The 14599-nt window shown below is 42.0% G+C and overlaps 1 protein-coding gene across 7 annotated transcripts in view; it reads left to right on the forward strand.

Moving 5' to 3' along the window:
- Positions 1–2961: 2961 nt before the first annotated feature.
- cast (calpastatin) overlaps positions 2962–14599 on the forward strand; it is a 39819-nt gene continuing 28181 nt past the window's right edge. For 5 of the 7 annotated variants that reach the window (XM_073467554.1, XM_073467555.1, XM_073467556.1 and 2 more), the window contains exons 1-2: positions 2962–3006; positions 3781–3870. In XM_073467554.1, coding sequence (XP_073323655.1) covers positions 2977–3006; positions 3781–3870 — 120 coding nt within the window. In that variant the 5' untranslated portion in view covers positions 2962–2976. Of the gene's footprint in view, positions 3007–3780; positions 3871–7894; positions 8073–14599 lie in introns of those variants that run through there. The other 2 variants (XM_073467560.1, XM_073467559.1) reach the window with 2 other exon arrangements.

Raw genomic sequence — 14599 nt, forward strand, 5'->3', positions numbered from 1 at the left:
TGCTGATTAATTTCTTGTCAATCGATTGATTAATTACTAATGATTTTAGCTTTGTACTTTACCACAAAATAGAAGTCAGTCTACTTCTCACCTGAAACTTAATTAATACAGCATATGTTCACTATCATTACATTCTTTAGATGGGGATGTGTGAGACATGGCAGGATAAAGTTACAGTGATATAAAAGTGCTTTAGAGTGAATTACCTCTCGTGATGGCAAAATAACTATGTACCCAATTACTATACGTAAGTACAAATTTGAAGTACAAGTACATACCTTAAGACTTTTTTCTTTTCCTGCCACGTTCTACCTCCACTCCACTACATCTCAGAGGGAAATATTGATAACATGTATTTGACAGCTGTAGTTTAGTTACTTTATTTATATGTTTTGCATACAAGCTTATACATATGATGTTTTGTTATAAACTTAACTACCAAACTGTTTAAACACAAGCAGCTATAATGATTAGTCGACTGACAAAATATTAATTGTCAACTACTTTGATAATCATTTGGGATTTTCATGACAGTCATTCATAGTTTGATGTCATTTTAAATAACTTTGAGGTTTGTACTCGTGGTCGGACAAAACAATTATTGAAAATATATCAGTTTGTGACTGCATTCCTTATTATCATCAGATTTTTTTTACAAACCAGACCATCAATTAATTAGTAGTTAAAATAGCAGATTAATGAAAGAAATGAAATGAATCATTTGTTGCAGTCCAGTACATAATTAACTCCACCTCATCCAACTACAACAGTAAAATCCTGCTTTCATATTAATGCACGAGTAATAATAATTCAACGATATATAATAGAAGCCTTTAAAAGTCACGCGGACCAAGTTTCTGCATCAAGTTTGTTTAATACTTAAAGCAACATTATGCAACTTCTACCTTAAAATAACAGCTTCAGAATGATTTTGATCTGTCTCAGCCACTCTGCCCTCCTATCACTTGTTTCTGCACTATGTAACTTCAGTGAGAGGGTAGGATCACAGCGCTACATACATGTTTACTTCAACATACAAGTTTTCAACACATAACATTGTTATGATGTCATGAGTTTTGTTTGTAGTCAGCACCTACATCACATCTGACAAATTGTCACAGACCTGGGATTTGTATTTACAGTAGTGGTGTTGCACTCAGAAACTGTGGGGGGCGCCAAATGGGATGCACAAAATGCCAATTTCTACATAATGTTGCTTGAAATATTTCAATGATTTTGATTTAGTTAATAGTTTTGAGGTTTGGTCTATTGGTCGGACAAAACAAGCACTGTGAAGGTGTTCATTTGTGACGGCATTTCTCACTATTATCAGAATTTTTACAAACCAAACCGAAGTTAAAATAGCAGATAATGACAGAAATTAAATGTATCATTTGTTGCGGTCCAGTATGAAATTTACTCCACCTCATCCAACTACAACAGTAAAATCCTGCTTTTATAGTAATGCATGAGTAATAATAACCCAATATAAATGTCACATGGGCCATTTTTCTCTCTGATACTTAAAGCACATGTTCTACGTGCTTAAGTAGAATTTTCAATGCAGGACTTTTTTTTCTTGTGATCGTGTATTTTTAGTGTTGATTAATACAAAAGCTTTTACTCACACACACACGCACAGTCCCTCTCTTGGCCACCAGAGGGCCACCTTGCGTTGCATAGAGAGGGAGAGAGGAAGAGGATAACATCAGCGGTGAGTCAACTCTTCCCTGGGCTGTGGGGTGTGCCTCTTCATGCCAAAAAAATCCAGTTTGAAGGCTCTTCCTGCACAGAACTCAGTGTAACACGAAGATTTCAGCACAGAAATACACGGACATGTCCTCACATGCACTGGATCACACAGTTAAAGCAGTTTAAAGACATATAGTTCACGGCTGTTATCCTCTTTATATGATCTCGTGTGTGTGTAAATGTAATGGCTGTTTTACTGTGTTACAGTGTGTGGAGCAGTGTAGCTGAACATCATATGTGATATGTAACCTCTCCCTCTGCAAGACCTTACTTGCTGCAGCTCCATCTTAAATAAGCACGCACACAGCTGGGCTGCGCACATAAACATTTAGTTTGTGCCAGCTTTGATCAATCATCAGACGCCAGAAGTGTTTTCAGCGGGAGGGGCAACTTATTTTTGCTCAGAGATCAGCCTACTCTTATTCCCAAAAAACAAGGGACCGAGGACGCATAAGGACACTTTTAAAGTTCATCTATCCGCGTTTTAAAGATGCCACAGAAGAAGAAAAGCCACGGTCAGCACAAGAGCGCCAAGGAGGCGAAAGAAGTAAGTTGTTCTTTCTGACTGGGTGAGGGTTGGGATGCTTCAGGATGTGTGTGAGGATGCAAAATACACAAATGGCTTCTTCTAAGACAACACTGCATGTTTGCATCCACTTTTCAGCGAGTTTGGACACTTTCCGTGCGTATTTTGGAGCGAATGTGACGCGTATTGTTGCAGGACGGCTGCTGCATCGATTAACCGCGCCTTTGACTCGGCATCCTCGGTCAGTCGATGCTGGTAACACCAGCTATTGTTGCCAAATGCTGGAGAGCTGCTGGCGCTGGAAGCAAGTTCCTCTTTTGGAAATGTGTGTGTGTGTGTGTGTGTGTGTGTGTGTGTGTGTGTGTGTGTGTGTGTGTGTGTGTGTGTGTGTTGATGGTTGATGGGAGTGTGGGGGTGGTACACAAGCTGTACACTGGTACTGGATAATCATGGGCTATGCGGAAGAGCTGGACGCTCTGGAGAAAGAATTGAATTCAGTGGAATCAGCCTGAGTCAGAAGAAGACAAGGAGTACAGACAGCTTTGTCGTAATTATCTGAAGCGTGTGTGTGTGTGTGTGTGTGTGTGTGGGGAGTGGCACACTGTTTGGTGAGGCATGAAAAAGTAGATCCTGCGGTGAGGACAGGAGACAGTGGCAGTGCAGGGTTGAATCTTTATTCCTTCGCCTCCTGATCCCTCATGGCGTATGCAGCATACTGGAACAGCCTTGTGAGTACATTGCTTCCCCCTTCTCTGCCTCTCTTCTGACGGTCCCCTCTGGCAAAACACTAATAAGTCTTTGTAGGTAAACTTGGCACCTGTGTAGAAGCTGTCTCAGTGTGCAGAAAAGCAGCACAACTAGTCTGATAGTGTTCAGGCTCTGTTGAATGATCTTTAAAACTTGGCATAGTCAGCAGAGGATTAATTATCAATTACAATATATGAATGTAAGAGCTGTGCCTACATTGTGTCACACAGTGTTGATAGACGAGGGTGTGTGACTGTTTAAACACTCGTTTCAGCTTTGAGTTTGTTCCAGTTATTCCTCCTAGAGGTTAGGATCAGATGTTAAAGGGGCACTGTGTAGTTTTGGAGAAGTTCAAACTCTGAATTTTACAATTTGCAATATTAATTAGGTAATAATACCAACTCAGAAATATTTATTTTTTCCATAACTGTACAAACAAGCTGTTCTCAGAGGAAACTAAGGTCCCAGAACACTGTTTGAAGCTAGAAGCTGGCAGGGTCCGCCACATATAAACAAAGTAAAACAGTATGAAACTGTGTTGTCCTTTAAGGTCAGTTAAAAAGCAACAATGGGTTTGTTAAGAAACACTTTCCCGTCACATGTTAAATGAATAAAGCAGCAACACAATAGCTTCTTCTCGCTGCATCCTGTAACAGACGTTCCATTGAACTTACAGCCAACAACTCTTTCTCAAAGCCTGTGCACCGCCAATAACGAGCTGGTTGGTGTTTGTGTGTGCGTGTTTGTGTGTGTAGAAAGGTGGAGCAGCTGCTTCCCAACCTGATGTCCATCACGGTAGCAGGTTCACTGCCTGCAATCCTTCTGCATGGTCCAGCTATGGCAAGGTACTGACTTCACCTCCTCTTGCTGTCTCACAGATGCACAGTGAAACCAGAGAAGAGGAATTCTTGAATTTATTTTGCCTCTGACAGAATCTTGCAAAAAACCTTGGGCTCACTTGATGAGCAGGCAGGGTTGAAGTAGATTTTTTTGATGAAATATTTAAGAATGTATATCTGTAACTGTTGGTGTCATGAGAATTGTAGGACCTTGAAAAGGGGGTTTGCACGTTGGATACATCTGAATATACACACTTGCAATCCTGCATATGACTGCATATTGCTCTGAAGTCAAAAGACAGTGCTGATCTCAGTATATAGTATGTGAAGGAAGCTCTGAGTTTGTGTTTGTCTCCCTCTGCTGAGCACAGTCACCACTTGAGACTCCCTGAGCTGGTAAAATGCTGATTCCTCAGATAAGAGCTGCTCGTCTGTGAGCCTGCAGCCTGGGAAAGTTGTTGGTGTGTTCAGTCTTGTTGTTGATGAGGAGGTGTGGTAACCACACACTCTGCCCTTTTTCCCCCCAACCACCAACGATCTGGTTCGTTCAGAGTGAGTTTAGAGTCTTACAGAGAAATAACCTCAGACAATGTTGTCTTTGTTCTCATTGAGCACTTAGTCTTCATTATCTTGAACTCATTTGTCCTTTTAAAAAAAATGGCCGGGCTACTTTTATCTTTATGAGTATAAACTTTTATCTTTACTAGGAATCGTCTTCATCTATTTAGAAGACATTTTTCTAAGATTATTTTCAGACTTTCACCTCGATGAACAACTCTCACCTGACTCGAAAAATATACTTCCTGATGTTTTTTTTACGATGATGTAAAAGATGTATTGACAGATGGCTGTAGAGTTATGAGACTGGTGTAGAATGCATGCATTATTTCTAGGAGCAGGTCTCTACAGTACGTATGTGGATGTGTGAGGTGGTGATTGGCAGAGTTTGTGGATGTATGAACTGCTGGGTGACTGTGGTACGACATGGGTCTAAATATAAAGAAGAGCACCACTCTAGCCGAGGAGTCCAGTTACAGATGCACATTAACGTGGCACTGGGACGTCATTCATTCATTTGCATTCTGGTCATACATTTAACTAACTGTATTCTATTGGTTAACACTCTGCACTCACTATCTGTCACTGGATTAATCTTTTTATGCAAATCTGAAAAGAAGAAAATGATTTGCGACGCCAACACATGCCAAACAAGTGATACAAGTTCAGGTAGATCTTTGGGAGTTTACATCAGTGGACGCCTTTTTCCCATGGTGCACCGCCTAGTTTTACAGGCTGGGTCATTTGGCACGGCGCATCGACAAAGGTGTGTCTGTGGGGGCTTGTGCCAACGCCTGTATGTGCATGCGTACACACATGTGCAGGCATGTACATTGTCATAAGTCTATTGCAACATGTACAATGCATGGATACAAGTGTGTGCCTGTGCTGCACATACGTAGTTCTTCTTTCTCCTTTCTGAAGTCATCAGGTACAGAACAAGGATGCAAACTTGTATGACTTCATTCCATTGCAGTGTGAACACACTGGCAGTTCAGATGGAATAAAGGAGATATGTTCAAAGTCTAAGTTGCATTGTGGGTAATGTAGGCGCCACGTTTTGAAAAGCAGTCCACCGGTCTAGCATTGTACTCCTACAACACTGTTGGACTCGTTGTGGACAGTTTAAAAACAAATCTAAAGAGAAGAACCAGAGACCAGAGAGAACCAGCCTGAATCTTTCCACATATTCTTCTTCCTTTTCAACACCACACACGACACCTACATTACCCACGATGCAACTTAGCCACTGAGTGACATCACTGGAGGCAATTAATCAAATTACATGCCGCTTCCTCTGGAGCCACAGAGGGCTCTATACTACTTTGTTTCAGCAGTAGTACTCATCAAGACCTGTCAACACACCTTAATGTGTAAAACTGGTGGAGTTACCCTTTAAATGTGAATATTTTCTGGTTTCTTTAGCCCTCTGTTACAGTAAATAGAAAAACTTTGGGTTGCAAATGAAACAAGACATTTGAGGACGTCATCCTGGGCTTTGGGAAATATTAATCAACATTTTTAACCATTTTCTGACATTTGTCAATCAGTTGAAGAAAAGAATCGACAGATTAATTGACAATGACAACAATTGTTAGTTGCAGCCTTAATGTCGTAGGTACGGATTGGAAAGCCCCTTGAGGCAAATATGTAATTTATGATATTAAAAGTAACATTGATCTTACTTGACTTCTTCTTCTTCTTCTTCTTCTTCTTCTCCTCCTCAATTAAAGGTGCAACATGTAAGAACTGGCCACATGTTGAATTCATACTCAAAACATATAGGGGGCAGCATATCACTAGAGTAACTGCTAACTGCTGCTAAATATAGATGCCGTTAGCTGGTTAGCTCAGTTAGTCGTGAAGCTAGCCGTCTGGACCGGGAGCTTGTTTATAGAGCGAGCACAGGAGCTTTGGACAAGGACAGGCTGGGGCTAGCTAGTTAGCATGCTAACCTCAGTATATATCTCTGCAACATAATCCATAAATGTCATAATGTCAAAACTGTTATTTCTTCAGATTTTGGTGATAATTTTAGTTAATTTTGGATTGTTTTCGACTAAAATCTTTCATACATATTGCACCTTTCATTCACACAACAGATATATTCTTGAATTATCCATGTCCACTGACATTCATTCATGTGTTTAGGTCTTAATTCTGCCATTCAGGCTCATGTTGGTACAGCACCCAGTGTGGTGTGACTTCTGTTTTGCATCCTTAAACCCTGCCACGTGGCACGCTTAAAGGGACAGCACCCTGCTCCACCTGGACATTTGATCAAGCACAAACAGGAGTTTCATGTCTGGCCGGTTTCAACTCATTACTTGCACGGCACATTATTCTGCCGAGGTGTGCTACTAAAACACTCGCAACTAAGAGGCTCGCAGGCCGATTCCATCGCGCTGACTCACTCAAAGACAGCATTGTCTGCGCACCCCACCCGAGAGCTGCCCAAAGGGACACACAATCCACCCAAGTCATAGGTGAGGTGAGCGCCTCAGAGCTATGAGTGGAATTGCAGTTTGCGCTCGCTCTGATGCAAAAGACATGAAAACAATAGGAGATAAGTAATGACTCTGGGTACTCCTGAGTGTACTTGTTCCACACATTTTTTATGTGGAAGGCTGTATAGAGTTCAATGTTGTCTTTTGCGTTGTTCAAATAAAGCACCTCTCTTCTATAAAAGTACTGTGGGTTCAGAAAGCCAACACCCAAGCCTTAAGCTTTAGTAAATCTATTACTCATGGGCTCTGTAGGAACACTCCCTACATTCTTGTTTCCTATATACACTGATTAATGATGAAATCCCACTGATAGCAACCTCACATCGGCTCCTCCAGTGGCTTTTCACCGATTTCGACCTGGTGACCAGATGTTGTAATAATCATGCTTTAATCAGTATCCTCCCCTGACATTACTCCTTCAGATCAGTCTCGTCTCTCGTGGCAGTTACTTGACGCAGATGTGATATAAAGTTTGACCCTCCCTTTATTCTCAGAGGCAATTAGGTGGCCGCCGTGGTTGCACAAGCTGTCTTGTATTGCTGCGTGTAGTGTGTACATAAGCATGTGTGTGTGTCTGCTATGCCGGTGTGTGCTCAAGTCACAAACATGGGTGTGTGTTGATAAGTAGCTTGTCTCAGATAAAAGTTTTAGATACAGCACACTGCAAAAAATAGGTCCACACACCTGCACATGCAGGCATATTTTTATGCATGTGTGCCCTTGTGTGTGTGTGTGTGTGTGTGTGTGTGTTAGATCCGTATCTGTTTCTCCTGAGAAGCAGCTCAGATGTGGCCTCTCATCAGGTTGGTGGGTGTCAATCCAACGTCAGCTCACTTCCCTTTATAGCCCAGAGAGTTACGGCCCGGCCTCTTGTGACTTCCACATCTGAGCCCCCCCTCCCTTGCCTCTGCTCCACGACCACACCCCCCTCCAGTCCCTCCCCCTCTCTCTCTCCCTGTCCCGTTCCCTTCCCCGTGCGCTGGAAACATGCTGCAAGCCGACAGACAAGGCAGAGGCTGACAGAAACAGACACACACACACACACGTTCGGAAGCACTTTCAGCCAACATGGGCCAGATACTGAGCTGGATCCGAGGCCCACGGGACGCCCCGGCCCTGCGGGATGTGGCCGTGGAGGAGCAGGTGTGTTCAGATGTGTGTGTGTCTATGTGTGTGTGCTTGTGCCGTGGTATGTGCTGAGCAGTTAATGCAAAAGTGTCCACGTGTGTTTTGTTTTGCTAATGTTAGTCAGCCCGTTAAATGTACTTGTATTAGTAATGCAGCTGTTCTTGTTGGTTCTGTTGGTCTGGTTGGTGCTGTGCGTTTGACAAAGGACTTATAGGGGAAACTCACATAAGGAGGAAAACTGTCTTGGCTTCAGTCCAAGTGAGACCTCCCTCCCTCCCTCTCTCTCTGCTGGAATGTGAGTCTGCTGGTCAGTCTCCACCAGTTCAGAGTCAGAGTTTGTGGTTTGTAGTAGTCAGATATTAAACCAAGGCTTGGACGAGGCCTGCCTCGGTCTCTACCTGTTGCAACAGGCTCTTGTAGAAAGTGCATAAATACTTGTTAGTGATGGTTGTTTTCAAAGGACATTCTTGAGAATATTCTGATTGTATTGTCATTAAAAGGAACAATAAGTTCTGTATTTCTCTGAACAGGGGTTATAGTTTATAGGTGTTGCCCAAATAGCATTCCCATGTGACAATCTGCAGCAAGATCATGCAATCTGAAAGGGTGTGTAGCTATCCTGAGCATGTGTGTCCATGTGCACACACACTCTTGCTCTATTGTTTTTCAAGGAATAAAGAGATCTCCTATTTTTCTTTGCTCAACTTAAAATCACACGTCCTCACTGATAGGACATATCCTGTAGCCTCACTGTCACATTTTCACACAGAGAAAGCAGCTGTGTGGTGATATTTGACAGATCCACAGTACATGTCACTGAGATAATGTGCTCTGAGTCACTTTATGTGCTTAAGGTTAAATAGAAAATGTGCGCTGGGAGGAGGACTGCTCACAGATAGCCTTCAGATTTTTGTTGGGAGGTTTTTTGTTGTGTTTATGGACAAAATTCTTCCGACTACTGGACTGCAGCAGTCTGCCTCCCCCACAGCTCAGTGTCCTCTGGAGCCATTATCATGACAGGAAATGGCCACTGGGGAAACACATCAGAAAAAAGTCTAAAAATGACAAGACGACAATTGAACACTTACACACACGTCTGAAAGGTTTCCCGACTGTCAAACACACACATCCATTAAGAGCTTAGTGGGGATTGTACTCATCAGTCCTGACATTTGACACTTGTGTTTGCATGCTGTGATACAAATCAGCTGTTTCAACAGTGCAGTGGATTTATAACTGATTAATAATTTACATCACATACTACAGCATCATTCAAACTGCTTCAATACCTATTAACTAAAAAGTATTGTAAGTACAGTACGACTGTTATAGTAGGGACCTTAATGTGTAATGTAAATGTAAAATTCTTAGCTGAAAATGTTCAAAAATTAAATAAATTGTCAACAGAATGTGAAAAAGATAACTATATTGTGTTGCAGACATATCTACTGAAGTTAGTATGTTAACCAGCTAGTCCTGGCCCATCCTGGTCCAAAGCAACCGTGACAACCAATGTAAACACCAACACTACCCCGGTGCTCCGAGGGTCCCAGCCCCGACTGCTACCTGCACAGCTAACTCAGCTAACTAGCTAACTGGTGATATGCTGCCCCGTATTTGTTTTGAGTATGAATTCAACAGGTGGTCAATTCTCACATATCGCACCTTTAACTTAAAGAAAATAAGAAAACAGAAATTGCAAAGGTAAAAACTGTGCATTCATAATTCTGACTTGCTTAATGCAGCTATTATCAATGTTTTCATAATAACAATGTATCAAATGTGAAAGCAATCGAAGTGAACCTACAGTGAATTTAATGTTTTGGTTCACGCTCGTTTTTCTCACTAACCGGTGGTCATTTGTTGTTTGTTGCTTGTGCTGCTGGTTGTTGTTATTTTACTGGCCTGGAGCACAAAGATGGACTTCAGTACAGTTCTGATGAGTCATTTGATCAAATGAGTATGATATCATTAAGCATGTAGACTTTTCTCGCTTTTAGGCAATGACAGATCAAAACTTGAATTTCCCCTGTGGGGTTCGTTGATATCAGTAACCACAAACCAGCAGGGTCGGTTTGCAAGAGCTGGTGTCACGTGCCGTTTACTGAAATCATGTCACAAGGTGTCTGGATGACAAAGTTCAAATATCATTAAGTCCTATAACTACTATAACTACTCCCCCTGTGAAAAGTTTGTGAATTTAAGCCAGAGCGAAGTGAGAAATCAAATGTTTTGAACAGTGGGAGGGGATCAGCTGTATTGATGTGATGCTTCAGCACGTGGCTTTCTGTAATAAACCCTCAGGCTGTGTGCGCTTGTGCCAGAAAGAAAGCGAGAGAACACTGTGTACATGTGAGCATTAATACACAGCCACATTTGTTGACACATATCCTGTGCTGCAAAATATTATCCCTCCATTTCCTGTTAAATGTGTTGGCGTTCAGCCTGCAGGGAGTCTATGTGGTATTTCCCAGCATTCAGCGGGACTTGTCAGATTTCTCGCTGCACTGTCAGTTTGGCTTGAGCTGGCTGCTGATCCAAACGTTGCTCTCAGGCTTTTTGTTATGTCAGTTATATAAAATCAACTCCAGGAGAGTGTCCAGGCCTCTGGGCTCACCTGCTTCAGCCAGGCGCTGTTGTTCACCACCAAACTCTTCCTGAACTCCTGTCCCGCTGTCTGTTTACATCTGACGTGCTTGAGGAAAAGCTGGCGCTCGTAGCCACATGATGTTTGTGACAAGTAAGGTAATAGGTAATGAAGACCCAGTGGCTTGACGCTTACTGGAAATTGTAATGTGAGCGAAAGGCTAGAGCTTCGTGGTATTACTTCACATAAGCACATCCAAGTAGCAGGCCGAAGTTGATGATGACGTTGTAGCAAGCTTGTGATTATTATGAGCTAATTTTCAAAATGGCTGCCAAGTCAGTTGTGGCTCCTGTGCTCCAAAGAGTTATTCTGTCTTGTCCTGTAATGTTAGGCAAAAAGGATGAGCCTTTAATCTGTAGATGTACGACATAGATAAGCCTTATCTAACTGACAGTAGATATGGTAGGAAGGTGGAGAAAGGTCCAAATGGTCTTGTGTGTTTTTAGTGTGGGATGAAGTGTGGGTCAACAAACCAGGGTGAAAGTGCAGTGCTAAATTTAGAAATGGTACGTGGACATGCAGCTGAGCACAGGACATCTATAGTTTAGTAAGTGTGTGTGGGGGGTATGGATGGACAGGGGGGAACCAGAGAAGGAGAGTTCAACAGGTGTCACTATTTCTATTTTCACCTAAGTACCAAACTGGTTTGACTCCTCAGATTTTTTCGTCATTGTCAGTCCTGTTATTTAGGATACCGATGCACTGAAGTCATTGTTCTACAATGATGTGTTTTAATGGCTAAAAGAGGGACAAGTTAGCTGTTGAATAGTGATTTTTTTAAAGGAATGAAGCTGTCAGATTTACATTAATCTCCATAGGGCAGTGCTGTGTCACTCAGATTTCCGAGCATCTCATCATCACTTGAACGCTCCATAAATCAACAGTGATTCAGATTTAATAGATTGAGACTTCATGTAAACCTCAAAATACATTATTACACAATAATATGGTACCCTTAAAAAAGGTGCAATATGTAAGCCAACTGCAGCTGCCATTAGCTAGTTAGCTCAGTTAGCCGTGCAGCTAGCGCTCCTATTAGCTGACTCTGCCCGGACTGTGAACTCAGTGCTCCGGGGCAGTGCTGGTGTTGTTTACTATCAGACTCTTTAGGTACAAAGTGGCTAGGGGCTAGGTGGTTAGCATGCTAACTTTACAGTAGATATCTCTGCAACACAATACATGAGATATATATGGTCAAAACTGTTTCTGTCAATAAAAACTCAAGTTAATTTTGAATGTTCAATCATCAAGAACATGATTGCTTGCTCTGCAGTGTTCAACAGTTGATGTAAAGAATATGTAATAAAGTGCAAGAAATTGAGAATGCACACAAATCATTATTTATGTTTTGCCAAATATGGAGTTTAGATAAAGTAGCAAAGGAAAAGTTACATTTAGGGTGATGCAGACAGACAGTTATCTTTATTATTTACAGAAGTTCACATTTTTGTATTGTGTTTCCAAAACTGAATAGATGAATCCAAGGACTAAAGGAGAATACATAAACTTAATTTCCATTTTTCAGTCAAACTAGTAGCATAAGGATCGAGGCATGGTGATGTACTTAGAGTTGCTCCAACATTTTAGGTCAGGGTGAAACATTAGCAGCATTAGCATTTATTTGGAGTCATGTCTCTGGCCACCTGACAAACAAAATATCAGTCAAATATTCATTATCTCTTTTTAGCGCCGTTTATGGTCTCCAACTTGTGAGGCAGCTGGATTTGATTAATCCCATGATATGTGAGCTTGTAAATCTATTTTGCCTGGCTTCAAGCTATGCTCTTGTGTCCGAACACACAGTGGTTGAACCAATCAGCATCCCATGAGGAACCACTGGCAGCTATGGGTGTGACGCCCAGCCACACCAGCGTTTGAAAGCAACAATGGCGGCTCCTCAAGAGGGTAGCATAGATGCTGCTATAACATCAGAACTGTGGGGTCTGTTTCATTATAAGAAGAGCAAAGAATGGCACTGAAGGCTTTCCTCGATGGAAAAGACGTACTTGCTCTTCTAACTACTGTTTGATTTACCGACTCGCTCTGCTGATGGTAGCCTTCTCAGAGCTTGTGTGCTGGATGCAGCTGCTTCCTGCTGCTGGAAACAGGGCTGTGAGAGCTGTAAAACACAACCAAACAAAAAAACCCAAACAATTAGCTACAACGGGCTAAAAAGCTCTGTAGAGTTACAGAGCTGAGCAATCATCCCTTGTAGATGTATCTCTGCCAGTGACCTCATTACCAGCAGTGATGTCATTGTTACAACCATGCTGACATTCAGATCGATTACCATCGCAGGTTTAATCCATGTGACTGTGTTTCTTAAAGGAAAATGAGTCTGGTTTGTCAAGTTTTCCAGTCAACGACAAGTTCACACGGAGAACACGGAGAACACGGATTCCTTCTGGCAGATACTGTTCACAATCAGACCAACCAGTTTCACACAGTCTTTTATAACCTCTCCAACCTTTTGGCAAAACACGCCTCTCTGCCTGTTTATCTGAGTTTTTCCAGTATGTTTTCAGTGTAAAATGGTTTTAACTGTGATCTCTTGCCAGCAAAAGTATACAATCACTCCTGTGCCTTCCCACAGACTTAGTTCAAGAAACATGAGACTATGCAGACTCCCACTTAGAGTTTTCCTCTGAGCTCATAGAAACAGAAGCAAGAAGTTCAGACAAGAAACCAGCTTCACAGCTCTGATTGGGCGATCCCTCTGGATGGGTGGGTCCCGGCCCATTAGTTGTCAACAAAAATAAGTGTTACCAGGGGTTACCAAATAAGCCAACACTCTCTCTCTTTCTCTCACAGACCTTAACACCGACAGAGTCAAAGACACAAAAGCTAAAGGGCAAAGCTGTAAGAGAAGATTTATTGTGAAAGGTCCCAAAACAGACACAAATATTCCTGGCGGGGAGATGCCAGGGCCGGGGCAGGGATTGTACAGCAAGTTGAGGAGATAATGTGGTCGGACTACTCGTTTTTTTAAATGTATTTTTAGACAAAGAGGATACGGTCAGAGGAATTTAGGAACAAGGCACACCATTCTTCTGGAGAAGAAAACACATCCACCATACTCTTTATTCAAGGTGATATTCCTGTGTCCTGTAATCATCAGCTCGACTTGGCCGATGTTTAAATGCATACCGTGCAGGATTTATCGGTTGCTGTTTGTGAGCACACCATTTAAAGGTGCAGTGAGCAATTCTGGAGGAAGATAGTTGACAGTCTCATTCTCAGGTACTGACGCTTTGGGTGTGCACTAAATTAAAGCTCTTAACAATCAACCACCCTTCTCCAGAACTGCTGACTCCCTCATTCAGACGGATTCCTTTATGTGAATCTATACATTGTTTTCTGGAAAATCCCTCATAGTATAGCTTTAAGCAAGTCTAGGAAGAAAGGAGATGTGTGTATCTTCAGCAGCAGCTGGAGTTCATTGTGCGGTAATATGAAAAGGAAAGTGCGTCCAACTGTGTTTGTAAAATAACAATAAGTGGGTCAAATACAGCCCAAAAACAAAACAAACTGAAACTTTTTGTTTGTTTCTTTGCTTTCAAAAACACCATTTTTTCCCAGGGGACCAGGGTTCCCACATCTTAAACAACAAATTGAAGGACTTTTCAAGGACCTCCTAGGCCCATTATCCAAAAATACAAGGGCCCGACATGGCGTCGTTTGAGACACGGCTCAAGGACAAATACTGCTACAACACTGATTACTCATAATAACAAACTTGGACTGAACGTTTGAACGTTTCTCAGCTGTGCTGCTGTTTTTGTCTTCAACCATAAGAACTATGCAGGGACAGTTTAATTAGTCGTACTGTCATACTTTTATACTATTTATTATAATGCAGAGACAAAACAAGTGTGACACACATACAGTACATGCC

This window comes from Pagrus major, chromosome 6, assembly GCF_040436345.1.
Source record: "Pagrus major chromosome 6, Pma_NU_1.0".
Taxonomy (NCBI): Eukaryota; Metazoa; Chordata; class Actinopteri; order Spariformes; family Sparidae; genus Pagrus; species Pagrus major.